At 47.1% G+C, this 15,727-nt stretch overlaps 1 protein-coding gene across 2 annotated transcripts; it reads right to left on the reverse strand.

Annotated features, from left to right (window-relative positions):
* Positions 1–375: 375 nt before the first annotated feature.
* On the reverse strand, positions 376–13,711 carry LOC124086764 (carbohydrate sulfotransferase 6). Of its 2 annotated transcripts, XM_046435271.2 has the most exons (4): positions 13,687–13,711; positions 7,969–8,030; positions 3,187–3,251; positions 376–2,089 (listed from the first exon to the last, which is right to left on the reverse strand). In XM_046435271.2, exon 4 carries the CDS (start codon positions 2,079–2,081, stop codon positions 894–896), a length of 1,188 nt encoding a protein of 395 aa, XP_046291227.1. In that variant the 5' UTR covers positions 2,082–2,089; positions 3,187–3,251; positions 7,969–8,030; positions 13,687–13,711; the 3' UTR covers positions 376–893. The 2 variants fall into 2 exon arrangements, with proteins under 2 accessions (XP_046291227.1, XP_046291229.1); XM_046435273.1 differs by lacking the exon at positions 3,187–3,251.
* Positions 13,712–15,727: the final 2,016 nt, after the last annotated feature.

Genomic DNA, 15,727 nt, shown 5'->3' on the forward strand with positions numbered 1-15,727 from the left:
GAATTCAACACCTCTTATATACCACAGTTGTGTCTCTGGCGGTGACACTGCTTGCTTTTTCCTAAAGGAAATAAAACGGGGAGAAGATCCACCCTTTTGATAGGAGACAGGTCTGTGCAAGCCTGATTCGTAGCTTTTTTCCCTACTGCAGTTCCAGAGCAAAATCCCCCTCCCTGCTTCCTCCTCTTTTCTCACCAGATGACCTTGGACAAGTCTCTTTACTTCATGGGCTTCACTTCATGGGCTGCAAACTCTAATCTGTATCACACAGGTTAATTATCGTTTATTTTCATAAGTTGGATCTCTCCTCTCAGGGCAAATCAAAGGTTCATCGTACCTGAGCAGGGTGATGGGGAGGGGTGTGGGCTCGACAGAGGCATCTTCTCTGATTTCTCACTAAAGATACAGGTGACAATAACCTGTGGCTTTGATGAAGTATGGTGCAGAAGGCGCGGGGAACGGAGTCCAGGATGCATATGGGGCGGGGGCAGCACGAGATGATGTACAAACTTCAGGAGCCAGCTCACTGCTGTGCCCCTCCATTCCCAGCCAGAGCTAGATGTCCTTCTCAACTACTGCGTAGAGCGTCCCAAGGGAGGAAAGAATCAAGGGGAAAGAAAATGCTTGAGTAGTGCCCAAGGGAAGTGGGATGAGAGTTTTGCTTTCCGTGAAGAGCATACGTGTAGGGAAATCAGCTCCTGAAGAGGGCTCAAAGGAAAGAAAGCCGAGAATCGGGGAGAAAGACTTGGTTCTTTCCTAGTACAGGGGAGAATCCTGGACTCTCCCTGCTTCTCTGGTGGCTGACTCTACTTTCCCATGCGATGAGCCTGTCCACGTCTCTTTCTTACACGCTCCTCCGGCACCCAAACTACTGTCGCAACTAGGGTCCTCCGCTAAGGCTTGGAGTGCTCATCGGTGGGCGACGCCCACCTGAAGCTGCTCGGGCCGCGAGGCACCACGAGGTCCAGGTTAAGGTCACGCTGCTCATCCTCAGAGTACACGGGCCGGTAGCCCAGCAGCTGCAGGGCGCCGGCGCACAGCTCCTGCACGCGCCGAATCTTGCTGAAGGGCAGCGAGTGGCGCCAGGCCTGGGAGACGTTGTGTGCATCCCTAGACGTGGTCTTGAAGGCCTCTCGGCGCGCACCGGGCCCCGACCCGTGCGTGATATTGTGAATCCAGGACTCGAGCTGCGGCGTAAGGCTCAGGCCGGTGAAGGCGTAGAGTGCGCGGATCTCGCGCAGCGGCTCCCTCGCCAGGTCCTCGAAGCGCACCAGGAGGTAGCGACCCTGCAGGAAGGGCGGCGGCTTGTGCAGGGCGGCCTCAGCTATGCGCACGTGGCTGCGACACACCTCGCTCACCACGCGCAAGCGGGGGTCGGCCTCCACCCACGTGCCGTTGGTGCCCAGCACTATGCCATTATCGCGCGCCAACGCCTTGGCGGTCTGCTCTCGGGAGCGCAGCACCGCCCTTGGATCGCGCACCAGGTGCACGATGCGTAGGTTGAGCGCTGGGTCGTTGAGTAGCGGGTAAAGTACCTGCAGGTTAAAAAAGCGCACCTCCTTGAGCACCACGTGGCTATAGGAGCGGCAGGCCTCCTGGGCCAGGCCGAAGGGCCGCCGCGCACACAGTGGCTTGCACACAGCCTCACTGCTGATGGCGTCGCGACTGAAGGCGTTGCAGGCGGGGGGCGAGCACAGCGCGCGGCTCACCGCCCACTGGAAGAGGTCTGACAGGTTGCGGCGCCACGGCAGGTAGGCGTCGAACACGTCCATGTCGCACAGGAAGACAGAGCGCACCAGATCGCGAACAGCCATGTGCAGCGCTGGAGCACTGCCCTGCGACAGGGCAGCCCAGACGTGCCACGCGGGCTCCATCAGGTAGAACACGTCTGGATGCTGGCTGAAGAGCTGGCCCACGAAGGATGAGCCTGAGCGCCAAGAGGACAACACCAACACGTGCACACGCTGCTTGCCGCCGGCTGGGTACCACGGTCCTTGTCGGGAGACCAGGAAGAGCAGAAGGCAGGTCTGCGCCAGCAGGAGTGCAGTCACTACAGTGCCGGAGACGCGCGGTAGCCGCATGCCTGGGCCTGCGAGAGCCGAGCGCCAAGGTTAGGGAACGTGGCACAGACGCCCAATCCCACGTCCAAACTACTGTCCAGTTGTGGGTTGGCAGTAGCCTCAAGACTGAACCACCCGACCCGACTGGACAGAACGAGGGCTCCCAAGGCTGGTCTCAGTCCAGCGCTCTCCTGGGAATGTGAAATTAAAATACAAGCCATTCAAGCCATGATCGAGTCTAGGCTGACAGCTAAAATCTAGTGGCATAATACTGTGGGAAATCTATTTCTCCTTCTCTATCCACCTGTCTACATAGCTTGGACTGTCTATCTAGAAAAGGACATATATATATATATATATATATATATATATATATATATATATATCAATGTGTTTTAAAACAAAATTCCTGAATTTTGCTTAAGAACTCCTCTTAGGGAAGCATTTTTTAGGTGGCTTAACTAAAGAGCTTGATGCCATTTGGCACACCAGTGCACTAAAAGTCTCCTTCAGGTTGAATCCTGGCTCTTCCACTTTCTACCCTGTGATCTTCCACAAAACATTTAACCTCTCTGTGACTCAGCCTACCCATCTGTAAAAGGGGGATAATATTGGTACCTGGCTCTTAGGGCTTGGGGATATGATTGGAACCAGCATGGGGAGAGGGATCATGTAGTAACCCCTATAACTGAGGACTCAAACTTTCTAGGGTGAGTCCTAGAAAGGGTGCTTCTGTGCTGTATGATTTTTATTAACAAGCAAGTATACTGTTGTTAGTAAAAAATGTACAAAGGCCTGTGGATGTGGCTCAGTGGGAGAGTGCTTGCCTGGTAGGTGGGAGGCCATGGATTTGATTCCCAGCATTGCAAAAAAAAAAAAAAAAAAAAAAGGGTGGGGGGGTGCGGGGTAAAAATAAGTAGAATGAACAAAGAACACCAACTGTTCCCATCACCCCTTCCAGGTGCTAAATGTAGCCCAGGCTCCAAAATGAGAGGATCCTATGGGAGCCATGTGTGTTTTCAGAAGAGACCAGTTAAGGAGGAGGCAGGAAGAGCTAGAGAAGCAGAGGTGGAGCAGAAGACGCCCCTGAAGGGCTGCTTGCCCCTTCCCTACTGGGGGTACTCACTGCTGTCCAGGGCTGCTGGGAGAGCTGCCCACGCTGATCACAAATCCATTGGAGGTGCCTCAGGCCTGAGAAAGCAGGAGGGAGACTGGATCAGAGCCCCATAGGGGAGACAGTTCCCACACAGGAAGGTCTCTAGGGGTGGGAACAAAGTTGCCCTGTCCCTAGCCTGAGCTGAGTATTTTTCCAAATGGATTTAAACAGATGGGCTCTCCTGATAGATGGAGGAAAGAGGGTCAAATTTTAATCCAAGCACTGCCACTCAGGAGCTGTAAAACTTGGAGCAAGTGTCTTGACTTCTCTGAGGCCCAATCTCTTTCTCTATAAAATGGGGGGATGGCAGCATTTAACTTCTTATATTGTAAAGGTCAGTGCCACAAACACCTTTGAGGAGAGGGCTTGTTAAGTATCATACACAATCTCATGTTACTATTACTATTCTAGTATTGAGTTCAGTTTCGTCCAGAGAAGAAGAAGCCCTTCTCCATGGGAAGCCTCCAAGTTTATGAGACGCCCTAAGATACCTATTCCTTGAATCCCAGCATCTCTCAGGCCCACTTCTAACAACCACTTACCCCTGGTCCCGTTAGTAGATCTTTAGACTATCAAACTTGTCCTACAGGTGAAACACTAGGCCCAGCTCACATACCCCAAGGTCCCAGAGTTTCCTGCTCTGTGCACTTATTGTTCCTGCAGTTATCTCCAGGCTTGGAGATAACATTGGAAGGGAAGGCCTGGAAATCTCCTCATCGCTTTTGCAGTGTCTGTTTCTCACCAAACCTGCTTCTGTATCCATATCACCACCAAGAGAAACTGGACTTTAAACTATGTGTCGGTCCCATCTCTGCTCCTTCTCTTCATCAGGAGGCCCCAGGAATGGGTAGAGGACACTCAACAGTTCTGTTATCTGATGAACCCAGAGCTGCTTCCTGTACCCCACACCCAAGCTGGAAAACCTGGCAGACAGGGGGAGTGGCCACCCATCTGCTCTGCACCCATTACCAACACTCCTGGGCTGCTGGCTGATGGATGGCAGGCTCCCCTGAGATTAGGTGCCAGAAAGGAAGGGAACTCTTATTTGCCAACAAGTACTTTACAGATCCTTGACTTAACTGACAGATCCTAAGGCAGGCATTATGATTTCAGTTTTTAGTTGAAGGACTCAAGGGTTGGAAAGAAGCTAGGAATCTGATTGTAAGCTCTTGCACTTCTGATCACTGGCTGAGGGCATCTCCCACTCCTAATCACTCTCCCCAGATTTCGGAATCTTTATGCTTTGGCCCAAACAAAAGACAGTTGCCCTGGCTGCCCCAGCCTTACTCCAAGCACAGGAGGACCTCAGCCTCAGGCCAAGGTGTTAGTTACCTGTGTTCTGGGAAAGCCAGAAATCTTCTTAAGTGACTCATCATGCACTACAGGAACTGCTTGCTATCTGATCCTATTACAGGAACGCATAAGAATTATGAGGAAGATTGAAATGTTCTGTGCTACCTGGGGTATCCAGAGAAGCCTAGGTCCTGGCTGAGAATTTTCTGATAAGGAGCCTTGTGTTTTGCTAGCCAGCCAATCGCTCAAGGGTTCCAAGTCAGGAAGAGCATGTCAGTAAGGCATTGTGCTATGTACTTTCACCTCAGTGACTGAATTTTTTTCCTCCTTGCATTCCTAGGAGGTCAGTGGGGCTCAGAGACAAGAATGCCCAGTCAGCAAGGGTCAGGGCTGAGGGTGTAGCTCAGTGGTAGACTGCTTGCCTGCTTGAGCATGCAACACACACACACACACACACACACACACAGGACAAGGACCAGACTCCCAGTGTTAGGCTTGGGGAGGGGAGAAAGAAGAAGACAGTCTAATCAGGAGCAATCTACAGAGTGGTCTTTTTCAAGTTGCTGAAACTTTTTCTGTTATAAAATCTTTTTAAAATTCTACTTTTGTCAGAATAATACATATGGCTTGAATAAATATAAAATTCTCCTGGAAATTTATACAAGAAAATGATGTTAGTTTATCTTGGGAGGGGAATAAAATAGCATAGACATTTTACGATTAATTCTTTTTTTTTTTTTGCACCTTTTGAATTTTGACCCATAGGAACATATTATCTATTTAAAAACAACTAAACACATTTTTAAATAACTAATTTAAAAAAATCAAATAATTGTCACAAGTCATTTTCTTGCTCCAAAATTCTATTTCCAAGAGGCAATTCCTTTCAAAACTTTTAGCTGTTTCTTCTGCTAATTACCTTCCTATTTCTAAAAAACAAGAAAGCTTAAATTATTACTGTTACAATTTTTCTAATGACTTTCTAGTGATATGTCTCCAACACAAACACACACACACACACACACGTATATACACAATTTTCTTCTCTTAGAAATCTCTTATTAATATAAGTCTAACTAAATCAATATTCAAAATTTATATTATGTGCTTTTATAAAACAATTCACAGATGAAGCACATATATACTAAGAGTACATTACCTGTCTTGTAATGAATTTTTTTTTCCATGGAGTTAAATTGCCTTAGATAACATTAAAATTGTAATAAAAGACTCTGTTTTTTGTAGAGCTAAATTGCCTGGTATATTAAAATGATTTATAGAATGGATGAAAGATAAATTGAGGAAATAACAAAAATAATAAATCATAGATAAAAGAGGGAAAAGAAAAGAAAGCAAGATGCTCAGTGGAGGAAGTCCAATACAGCGAGAGTTTCTACCCTGGTGGAGCTGATAACCTAGCTGGGGACATTAAAGACATACTATGTGATGGCAAAAGACCAGATGGTGGCCCAGACATCTAGCCATGGGAGACTCACGGTAGTCTTGGTATGCATATTTCTCTCTTGGATTCTAGAAAAATCTCCTAGCTGACCTCTCTCCAGTCCATCTTGCATGGTTCTAAACCACATTCCTGATTGTTTATTTCTACCCAATTTTCCTATTTCACTTCCCAAAATTCCCATCCAGTACCCTTTGCCTCAGATGACCAGGAATCATTACTGTTCTTCAAATGACTCACACCAGGAGTCACTGGCTTCCTGTGAGGGTGCCTCCCCGTGTGTTAGAGTCTGTAAACAAGTCAAAATAACACCTGGCATTTTGCCAGGGGAATGTTAGAGTTCCTAAACAAGTCTGGATGGTGCCTGGCAAAATGCCAGAGGGAGTGGTTTGAGAAGTAACAAAAGCGAGCCATTAAGTGTGGAGATTCCTGATTGGTTAACTGATGTATCTAGTTTATGTTAATTAGATAAGCTGTGTGGAATGTATAAATACTGCTCCTGTCCTGCAATAAACGGCTCCCACTCCTGCTGTATCAACGTACACAAGTTGTTCGTCACCCCCCCAGCTATTTTGCCCAGCCAGCCGGACTATGGCACTCGTGTGCCTCTTGCAGTGCATGCACTACTCTGCTGTCCATTATCCTTCTTGCCTGCAAGCAACTTGAGGGTTGGGATTGTGGTTTTTTTGCAAGTGAGCATCTGACCTCAGGTATCCAGTGTGAGGCTCAGCCCGGCATAGATACAGCAGATATGATTGGGTCGACTCAATACCTGCTCCCTCTTCCAAAGCCAGCCTCTAGATTGACCCATCACACACCCACTCAAAGTGCTTGTGGTTTGGATGAAGCTGACCCTGGTTGCTAAGGGTCATGTGTCCCAAGATGTGCTCATCTATTTATACCACACACTGACTCCCTCTAACCCCCACCCATATAAGAACTATTGGTTTAGGAATAGGACACCTGTTAAACTACAATCCAAGGATTTTTCTTTTCTTTTTTTTTTTTTTTTTTTTGTAGATCTGAAGGGAAAAGGGAAACTGGGTATAAAGCTAACACAGAAGAGAACTGAGCAGAGAATGAATGGGAGTTTGCAAGCAAGCTGAGAGCAAAATCTTTACATCTGGAATTGTCTTTGCCAAATTCACCCATGGACTTCTCAGTTGGGGAAAGTATTCCAGTTTTGCTTCAACCAATGTGAGTTGAGTTTCTGTCACAACAAAGAGTTCTGCTTAGATGGTGGATGCCCTGGGTGAGTGAGTCAGGTAGAACTAGAGGGGAACGTGGGCAGACCTTCTGGGCATGCATCATGCTGTGTTCTAGTGAGGGTGCTGATTATATGGGTGTGTTCAATCTGTGAAATTTCATCACACTGTACCTCTATGATCTGGGTTCTTTGCTGCTATGTTACACCTCAATAAAAAGTTAATAATCCTGACTGACTAAGACAGTAAGTATCATGACCGGAAATATGCTAAAGACTAAGTAGATGATATTAGCAAATATTCGCCGAATTGAAATTAGATATCCTATCATCAAATCCAAAGACAATAACGAATTCCCCACTTGGCCCACATTTCTTTCTGTTCAGTTCCTTATAGTATCTTTTTTTTTTCTTTTTTGCAATTTCAGAGGTTGAAACCAGGGCCCTGCATATCCTAGGCAAGCACTGCTAACACTGAGCTGCATTCTTGATCTTTTTTAAAATTTTAATTTTGAAATAGGGTCTTGATAGGTTGTTGAGACTGGCCTCAAACTTGCAATTGCTCCTGTCTCACCTCCACAGTAGCTGGGATTATAGGTGCATAGCATTTGTGCCCAGAGAAGTTACAGTATCTTCTAAACATCCCTCACCATTTCTTGGCCTGAGAGAAACAGGAAGGAGCTACGGTTCTGCCTGGTTTGTGGATGGGAAAACCAATCTACAGGGGAAGGAATGGTTTGCCACAACAGATGTGCGGCTGAAGCCCAGGAAACCTGGCTCTCTGGGCAATACTCACGTTTGGCCAAACTCTGCCCGCCTTGACTCAGCGGATCCTCTTGTCACCAGCCTGTCCCAGCCCTGGCATGGAATCCAAGAGAGTGAAATGTAATACTAGGTACAAATCCCGGGCTCATATTTCTTTTTGTTTGGTGTCAGCTGAAGGCCACCCCTGTTCAGGAGCCCTAAGGGCTAGAGAAAGTAGATTCTGGATGAGGAATCAGTAAACTCTAGGCATCGAGGACCTCCAGCAAAGTAAAAACCACTCTATGGAGCCCAGTGCATTTGTCAGGGAGAAGAAGGAAAAGAGGAGGGGAAGGGAAAGGGAAAAAAGAAATATGAAGGCAGGGAGGGAAGCAAGAGGGAAGATGGGTGTTCACAGTGGGCAAGAAGAAGAGCACAGTAAGAACTGTCAGCTGAGGGATTCCTGTATGCCAAGGCCTTCCCACCCAATTTCTGATTTGATTGTCACAGCAACTCTAACAACTAGATGATCTTCTCTACCTTATAGGTGAGGAAGCAGGTTTAGAAAGACTAAAAGACTTGCCTAAAGGATCTAAACAGTAGCTGAGTCAGAAGTTGAAGCCTAATAGTCGACATTTAGAGGCCTTTGCTGCGTAGCATCAAATGGAAAATGCACAAGTAATAAAACTTACATACAAATATAATCATATTGAAGGATACCAACTGTGTTACAAAACATAATTATCAAAGGACACCCAGAAATGGGAGAAGATAACTCCAAATAATATATTTGGAAAGGGACCTGTAACTGGATTATATAAAGAAATCTTACAATTCAATAATAAAGCGACAAGTAACCTGATTTAAAAGGGGGCAAAGGAAGCCAAGCATGGTGGCACATGCCTGGAATGCCAGCAACTCGGGAGGCTAAGGCAGTATGGCAAGTTTGATGCCAACCTTAGAAATTTAATGAGACCCTGTTTTAAAAATAAAAAGGGCTGGAGATGTAGCTTAGTGGTAGAGCACTCCCCTGGATTCAATCCCAAGTACTAGGAAAAAAGTATGGGGGGGGGGGAGTCGGAGAAGATATTTCTCCAAAGAAGTTATACAAATGGCCAATAAGTACATGAAAAGATGCTCAAGGTTTCTAGTTTTGGGAAAATAAGAATCAAAACCATAATGATAGGGGCTGGGGATGTGGCTCAAGCGGTAGCGCGCTCGCCTGGCATGCGTGCGGCCCGGGTTCGATCCTCAGCACCACATACAAACAAAGATGTTGTGTCCATCGAAAACTAAAATAAATAAATAAATATTAAAAAAAACCCATAATGATATATTGCTTCCCATACACCAGGACAAGATGGCCACAGTAAAGAGAGGAGCTGGGGGGGGGGGGTAGCTCAGGGGCAGAGCATTCGCCTAGCGTGTACCAGACTCTGGGTTCAATCCTCAGTAGATAAAAAGAGGGGGAGAGAGAGGAAGAGAGGGAGAAGGAGAGAGATGTAATAATTTAAAAAATTACTAGTGTTCATGAAAAGAAGAGAAATTGGAACGTTTATATAGCGCTGGTGGGAATGTAAAATGAATAGTACAGCTGCCATGGAAAACAGTCTGGCAGTTCCTCAAAAGGCTAAACATAGAGGTACCAGATGATACTACAATTCCAGTCCTAGCCATCTACCCAAGGAAATTGAAAACATATGTTCACAAAAAAAAAAAAAAGTTGTGCGTGAGTTTGCATAGCAGCATTATTTATAAAAAGTAGAGAGCTACACCTTAATAAAGCTCTTTTGTCAGGTGCAGTGGTGCACACCTGTGATCCCAGCGGCTCAGGAGGCTGAGGCAGGAAGATCACTCAAAGCCAGCTTTAGCAAAAGCAAGGTGCTAAGCAACTCAGTGAGACCCTGTCTCTAAATAAAATATAAAATAGGGCTGGGGTTTAATCCCCCGTACCAAAAACAAACAAACAAACAAACGAAAACTCTTCCCCACTCCCCCCAGCCCCATGCTGAGGATCAGTCCCAGGGGCTCACACATGCTAGGCAAGGGTTCCACCACTGAGCCACACATCCAGCTCCATTAAATCTATTCTCTAAAAAATACATAATACTGGAGGAAGAAGGGTGAAAGGAGGCACACTGGATAGTAGTGTTTATTTTTCTATGGCCAGGGTACAGGTTATTTTTCTTCTTATTAGCACATTGCTGCAGTTTTCTGGTAGTCTATAATAGACATGCATTACTTTGGTAATCGTAAGTTGATTATTTTTAATTGATTAAAGGAGACATAAGTGAAATCCCCCCCACACACACACATGCACACCACTCTCATTGCAAGGAGAGGTACCTGCAAATACATCTTCCAGTTCACCTGAGTACTCAGTTGGTCAGAGAAAGCCGGGGCATAGGATGGAGAATCACCTCCTGTGTGTGCCATGAAACATGTAAAAATCCTCAAGCCTACCCTCAGTCTGAGGACGGTGGACTAGGTCAAGCTGTGACAAAAGACACATCTGTTCCCCAAGCCCTGGCCACATCTGCTGTTCTCTAAAGTTCTGATGAGGCAACTTCGTGACAACTGACAGAGGCAGGGAGGTTGGAGTCACACAGACCAGATGCTGCTGGAGGAGATAGATCTGCCTTCAAGAATCTCTTAGGAAATGAATTCAAATTACTCCGGGGAAGGAGCCTCAAGATTCTGTGGCTTAAAGCCACCCTAGGGCATTATGAAGCAGATGAACAGATATAAACCCCTTTCCCTGGCTCTGAGCTTTTGGGATTCTGCTTAGGAACAACAGTTTTGTTTCTTCTTCTGTTCTCTCAACCACAGTAGCCACAGGGGACTTCTGTGACCCTGAAAAGCATGGGGATTTCTGCCCAATTGCTGGCAACCAATCAGCTTGTTCATCAGACACCAGCTGGAAGTCCTCAAATTCAATTCAATTCACTTCTGACACTGACTATCTGGATACGGTGTCAAATGCCATGGGTTGAGGGCTTAGTCTGTAAGACTGGGCCCTCACCCCCAGATGTCACTTGCAAGCTTCAGGTTGTTTTACTGCCCAACCAGCTATGAACCAGGATTCCAATTACCCCATCCTGGGGTTCACTGAATTTCTCTGGAGAGTTCACAGAAACACACTTACTGGTTTATTACAAAGGCTCCAGATGAAGAGATGTGCAGGGTGAGATATAAGGGAAAGGGCCCCACTTCCACGTCCTCTTCAGGTATACCACCTTCCTGTACCTTCACACGCTCCCCTCTCTGAACCCTGTCCTTTTAGTTTTTTTATGAAGACTTCATTGTATGTCTAATGATAATATACTGGTTGGGCAAACCCAGCAAGGCCTGTCTGTTTAGATTCTTTTTGACCTCTCTGTGCAGCATTCCTTCCTTTAGGACATGGGGCAGGATCCTTCTGAAATGAGAATGTTATGATCTACTTCCAGACAAGGTAGGTCAGAGAATTTCTTCATACCATTAGGTGAAAGGCAGGGGGAAAGGGGAAGATGTGAGTCTCTATGACCTGCCTTAGGGAAAGGAAATTCTAGTTTCTATGACCTGCTCTGGGAAAGGAGTTAAGAGTCAGGAAGTGCGAATGAAAAACCAAAAAATACGTACCGTACCATCCCAGGGATCCTCAAAGTGCACTAATTACAGTCGAAGAGCCCTAAATTCTAGCCCCCCCCATTTCTCTGCAGCAATTCACACAGGATATGAGGAAGGACTGTGCAGGCAGCACATTCCCATGTTTTCCTCAGTACTCACAAAGCCTTCCATTACTGAGATAATTGAGAATGTTCTCTGGTTTATTTTATTAACTCTTTATTTTAAATCATTCAGTGAGGGGCTGGGGTTGTGGCTCAGCGGTAAAGCCCTCGCCTCGCACGTGTGAGACCCTGGGTTCAATCCTCAGCACTACATAAAAAAAATAAACAAGTGAAATAAAGGTGTTGTGTCCAACTACAACTAAAAAATAAATATTAAAAAAAAAATCATTCAGCGACTCGAGGAGGCTGAGGCTGGAGGATTGCAAGTTCAAAGCCAGCCTCAGCGACTTAGGTAGGCCTTAAGCAACTTAGCAAGACCCTGTCTCAAAAAATTAAAAAGGGCTGGGGGAGTGATACAGTGGAAGAGTGTTAAATCCCCATTGGTAGAGGGTTAAATTCCCGGTATCAAAAAAAAAAAAATCATTCTTAGAAGTCAATGAAAAAGGAAAAAGGGATTGTTTTATGGAACTTGTTTGGATCCTGATCAGAACAAACCAACTGTAAGAGATAATCACAGAAATTTCAGGTTTCAGTATGGACTAAGAATTGAATTAGGTGATATTGAATGCTGTTATCACTACCCGGGATATTGTTGTCCATGCATTTCTGTACCTATCTCTGCCTTTGAGATTAGACAAACCCAGTTTGTCTCATTAGAGACAAGTAGTGCATAGTGATTAAGATTGTAAATCCCACTTGATCATTTACTTAATCTCTGCCTGTTTTTTTTTCTTTTAAATCTATTAAGTGGAGGAAAGAGTGTAACCCATTTCATGGGCTTTATTTGAAGATTGCATTAATATTTGTAAGGAACCCAGAACAATGCTTGACACATAGTATATTTATAAGTATTTGTTCAGGAATCTTCCAAATACTGGGTCACAACTAAGGGAAAGTCTATGCATTAGAGAAATCCAAGGACACTAGCCCTACCAGATTTTGGTGGCCCTTTTGCCTAGCAACAGAAGGTGGCAACCAAGGCAGAGACTGTAGAAACACACAGAAAACAAAAGACAATGGGGGATAATGGCTTTGAGGCCAGACTGGGTTTAAATTCTGTGTCTACCATACATTGTGTGATTCTGGGCCAGTTGCTCACCCTCTCTAGGTTTCAGTTAATTCCTTGGTAAAATGAGGTTATAACTGCACCTACCACACAGGTTGCAGAGAACCAAGTCACTGCTCCTTCACAGCCTACTATTCCTAGTAGCTCTGGTATTTGACCCACTGAAGGCATCTGGTCAGCCAAGACCTTCCTGCTCTTCAGGCCTCAGTTTTCCCATCCTTCAATATGGGATTTTTTTTAAATGTGAATTTTGCCTAGTCTCTCAGCTCAGTCTGTAATTCCAGCGACTGGGGAGGCTGAAGCTGAAGGATCACAAGGTCAAAGCCAGCCTCTGCAATTTAGTAAGACCCTGCCTCAAAATAAAATTTTAAAAAGGACTGAGAGGTGATGTGACTCAGAGGTGGTGTGACTCAGAGGTAGAGTGCCCCACGGTTCAATCCCCCTGTCCCCACTTCTCTCTCTCTGTCCCGTACATACACGCACAAAGTTCATTTTGGCTTCCTTGTTTCGAGTTTAAGGGGGAAGAGAAAGGAATGTCTACATTTCTTGGACACCTACACAGAGGCCAAGGGGGCCTCTAGGCCCAAGGCGAAGCAGCCAGAAGCCTGATAGTAGGACTCAAATTCATCTGTGTCTGATTCCAAATTCACTCACCAAACTACTTTTTCTCGGAGCTTTTCAAAGCCGTGCTTCTTAGATAAAGGATCCCCAACAGTGATCCGGGTGTAGCTCAAGCTCCAGGGGAGACGCTCTCAAATCGCGCTACAAGCGCGATGCGCTTTCCACAATGCAGACAGAATTGCCACCCTCGGATCTCCCCGTCTGCCCCGAGCCTGGCTGCAGGATCCACGAGCCTCCCCAGCTGTGCCCCTCACCCAGCCCCAAGCCCACATGAGAGTGGGGACATCTGGCGTGGAGAGTGGGCGAGCCAACGTACCCCAAAGCTTGGCGTCTCTGCCTGACGCTCAGCAAAGGCTCCTATACGTCGTCCCTTCCAAGTTCCAGCCCACAGCCTGTTCCTTCTCTTCACCGGGAGAATCTGCAGGGGCTGATTTGGTCCTCAGAGTCCCACGACTATTAAGGGGCCCGCGGTGACACCAGGGACTGGGCTCCAAGAAGCATCGATGCGAGTCCGAGGCACCAAGGTTTTGGAGACACCTGGACACTCCAGTCGGAGCGAATCTGGAAACAAGACAGGAGTCCAAGGGAAAAAGGGAGGCGCCGTCTCAATGCGATGTTGGGGATGCGGGTGTCCTGGGGCTGCGACACCCACGGGACACAGGCCTCCCGTCCCGGCGGGGCAGCCCCCACCGTGGCCCAGCCCGGCGCCCCGCGCCCCGCTGTACCTGTGCGGCCGCGGCGGCCCGCTGCGCTGCTCCGCGCTGCCCGCCCGGGGCGCACACAATGAGGCACTTTCAGACGTGGCTGCGGTCCCGGGCCGGCCGGCAGGAGCCAGGGCGGGAGCGAAGGAAGGAGCCAGTTGGCCCCCAGCTCCTGCTACGCTCCCCAGCCGAGACCTTGGGGCCACGCCTCGGGGGAGGGGCGGTGGCCGAGGGCGGGCGCAGCTGGGTCGGGGGAAAGGGAGGGCACAGGTGGGCTCGAGGGACACCAGGGCCACATCGTCGGGACGAGGATGCCAAAGGGCGCTCGCAGGGTCACCTCTCAGCCCACTAATGGTTCAAAAAAGTTGTCGTCCCCTCAATCTCCAGAGGAGGGAGGCTCCCGGGAGGACAAAAGGCCCTTGTGAAGGAAATCGAATCTTAATCTTGCCACCCCCCATTCCCCCACCCCCGCCTTCTCCGCTCTCGGTGGCCTCCTCGCAGCGGAGTGACTTGGAATCCAAACTGCTCCCCAAGTTCTCAGCCTCAGCACAAAGCCAACACCCAGACACCTTGATGCCAGGGGTACCCTCGCAGGCTCCTTGACTTAGTAGCCCAAGCGGGAAGGCCAAGAGGCCAGGTGGCTTTCAGGAATTGGGCCCCGCAGTTCACCCCGCTTCCTGTCTCCTCCCTACCCTACTCTCGACCCCAGGCACAGGTTTGATAGCAGGTCCAGATAAATACAGGATACATTTCAACAAATAAAACATATCATCCCTACCCCCCCCCCTTACAAATAACAGGGCAGAGTCCAGGCGAAGGACAGAGCAATGCAAAGACTTGTAATCCCTGATCTGAAACAAGTCCCTGCTGAGTGTGAATTAGTACCAACCCTGGCTGTGGGTTGGCAAGATGAATTAAGGTCCTTAACCATGGTCATCAGCTTTTTGAATTAGTAATTCCTTTCTAGGACCTATCTTTTTAAAAAATATTTATTTTGTAGTTGGACGCAATACCTTTATTTTATTTATTTTTATATGGTGCTGAGGATGGAACCCAGGGCCCCACACATACTAGGGGAGCTCTCTACCGCTGAGCCACAACCCAGCACCCCACGCCGCCCTGCCCCGCCCCGCCCAGGACCTATCTTAAGGAACTAAACCAGCAACAAGTATTTATATAGAGAGGTTCATAGAAAGTGGGTTTTTTGGGGGGGATGTGGAGGAGTTGTGGGAAAAAATAGGAAAGAGTAGAAATATGTGTATCAGAATGCCAAATGCCAATCATGATAATTTAGGGATTCAGACAAGAGTTATTATTATTTTAAATTTAAGGTTTGTGTCATTTTTTTTTTTTTTTTTTTTTTTTAAGGTTTGTGTCATTTACAAATTTTCCTTAGTAGGCATTTAGAACTTATTTGGTCCAAAAGTTACAAAAATCTTTTTAATTGCATGAATAGAAAGAGGAGAAGAAGATGGAGGAGGGCAAATGGGAGAAAAGAGGGAGAAGGGAAAGCAAAGGGGAGAGAGAGCTTTACTAACTTTACATGACAGAACCTTGGTGGGTCATTAGGTCCTGGCGCCTGATTCCAGCAGAAACTGATCATTTGACAAAATTAGGAATCTTTGTCTTGCCTTGACCCCAAATACTGAGTAACAA

This window comes from Marmota monax, unplaced genomic scaffold, assembly GCF_021218885.2.
Source record: "Marmota monax isolate L192 unplaced genomic scaffold, Marmota_monax_Labrador192_F-V1.1 WCK01_AAM20220418_F8-fsc00024, whole genome shotgun sequence".
Taxonomy (NCBI): Eukaryota; Metazoa; Chordata; class Mammalia; order Rodentia; family Sciuridae; genus Marmota; species Marmota monax.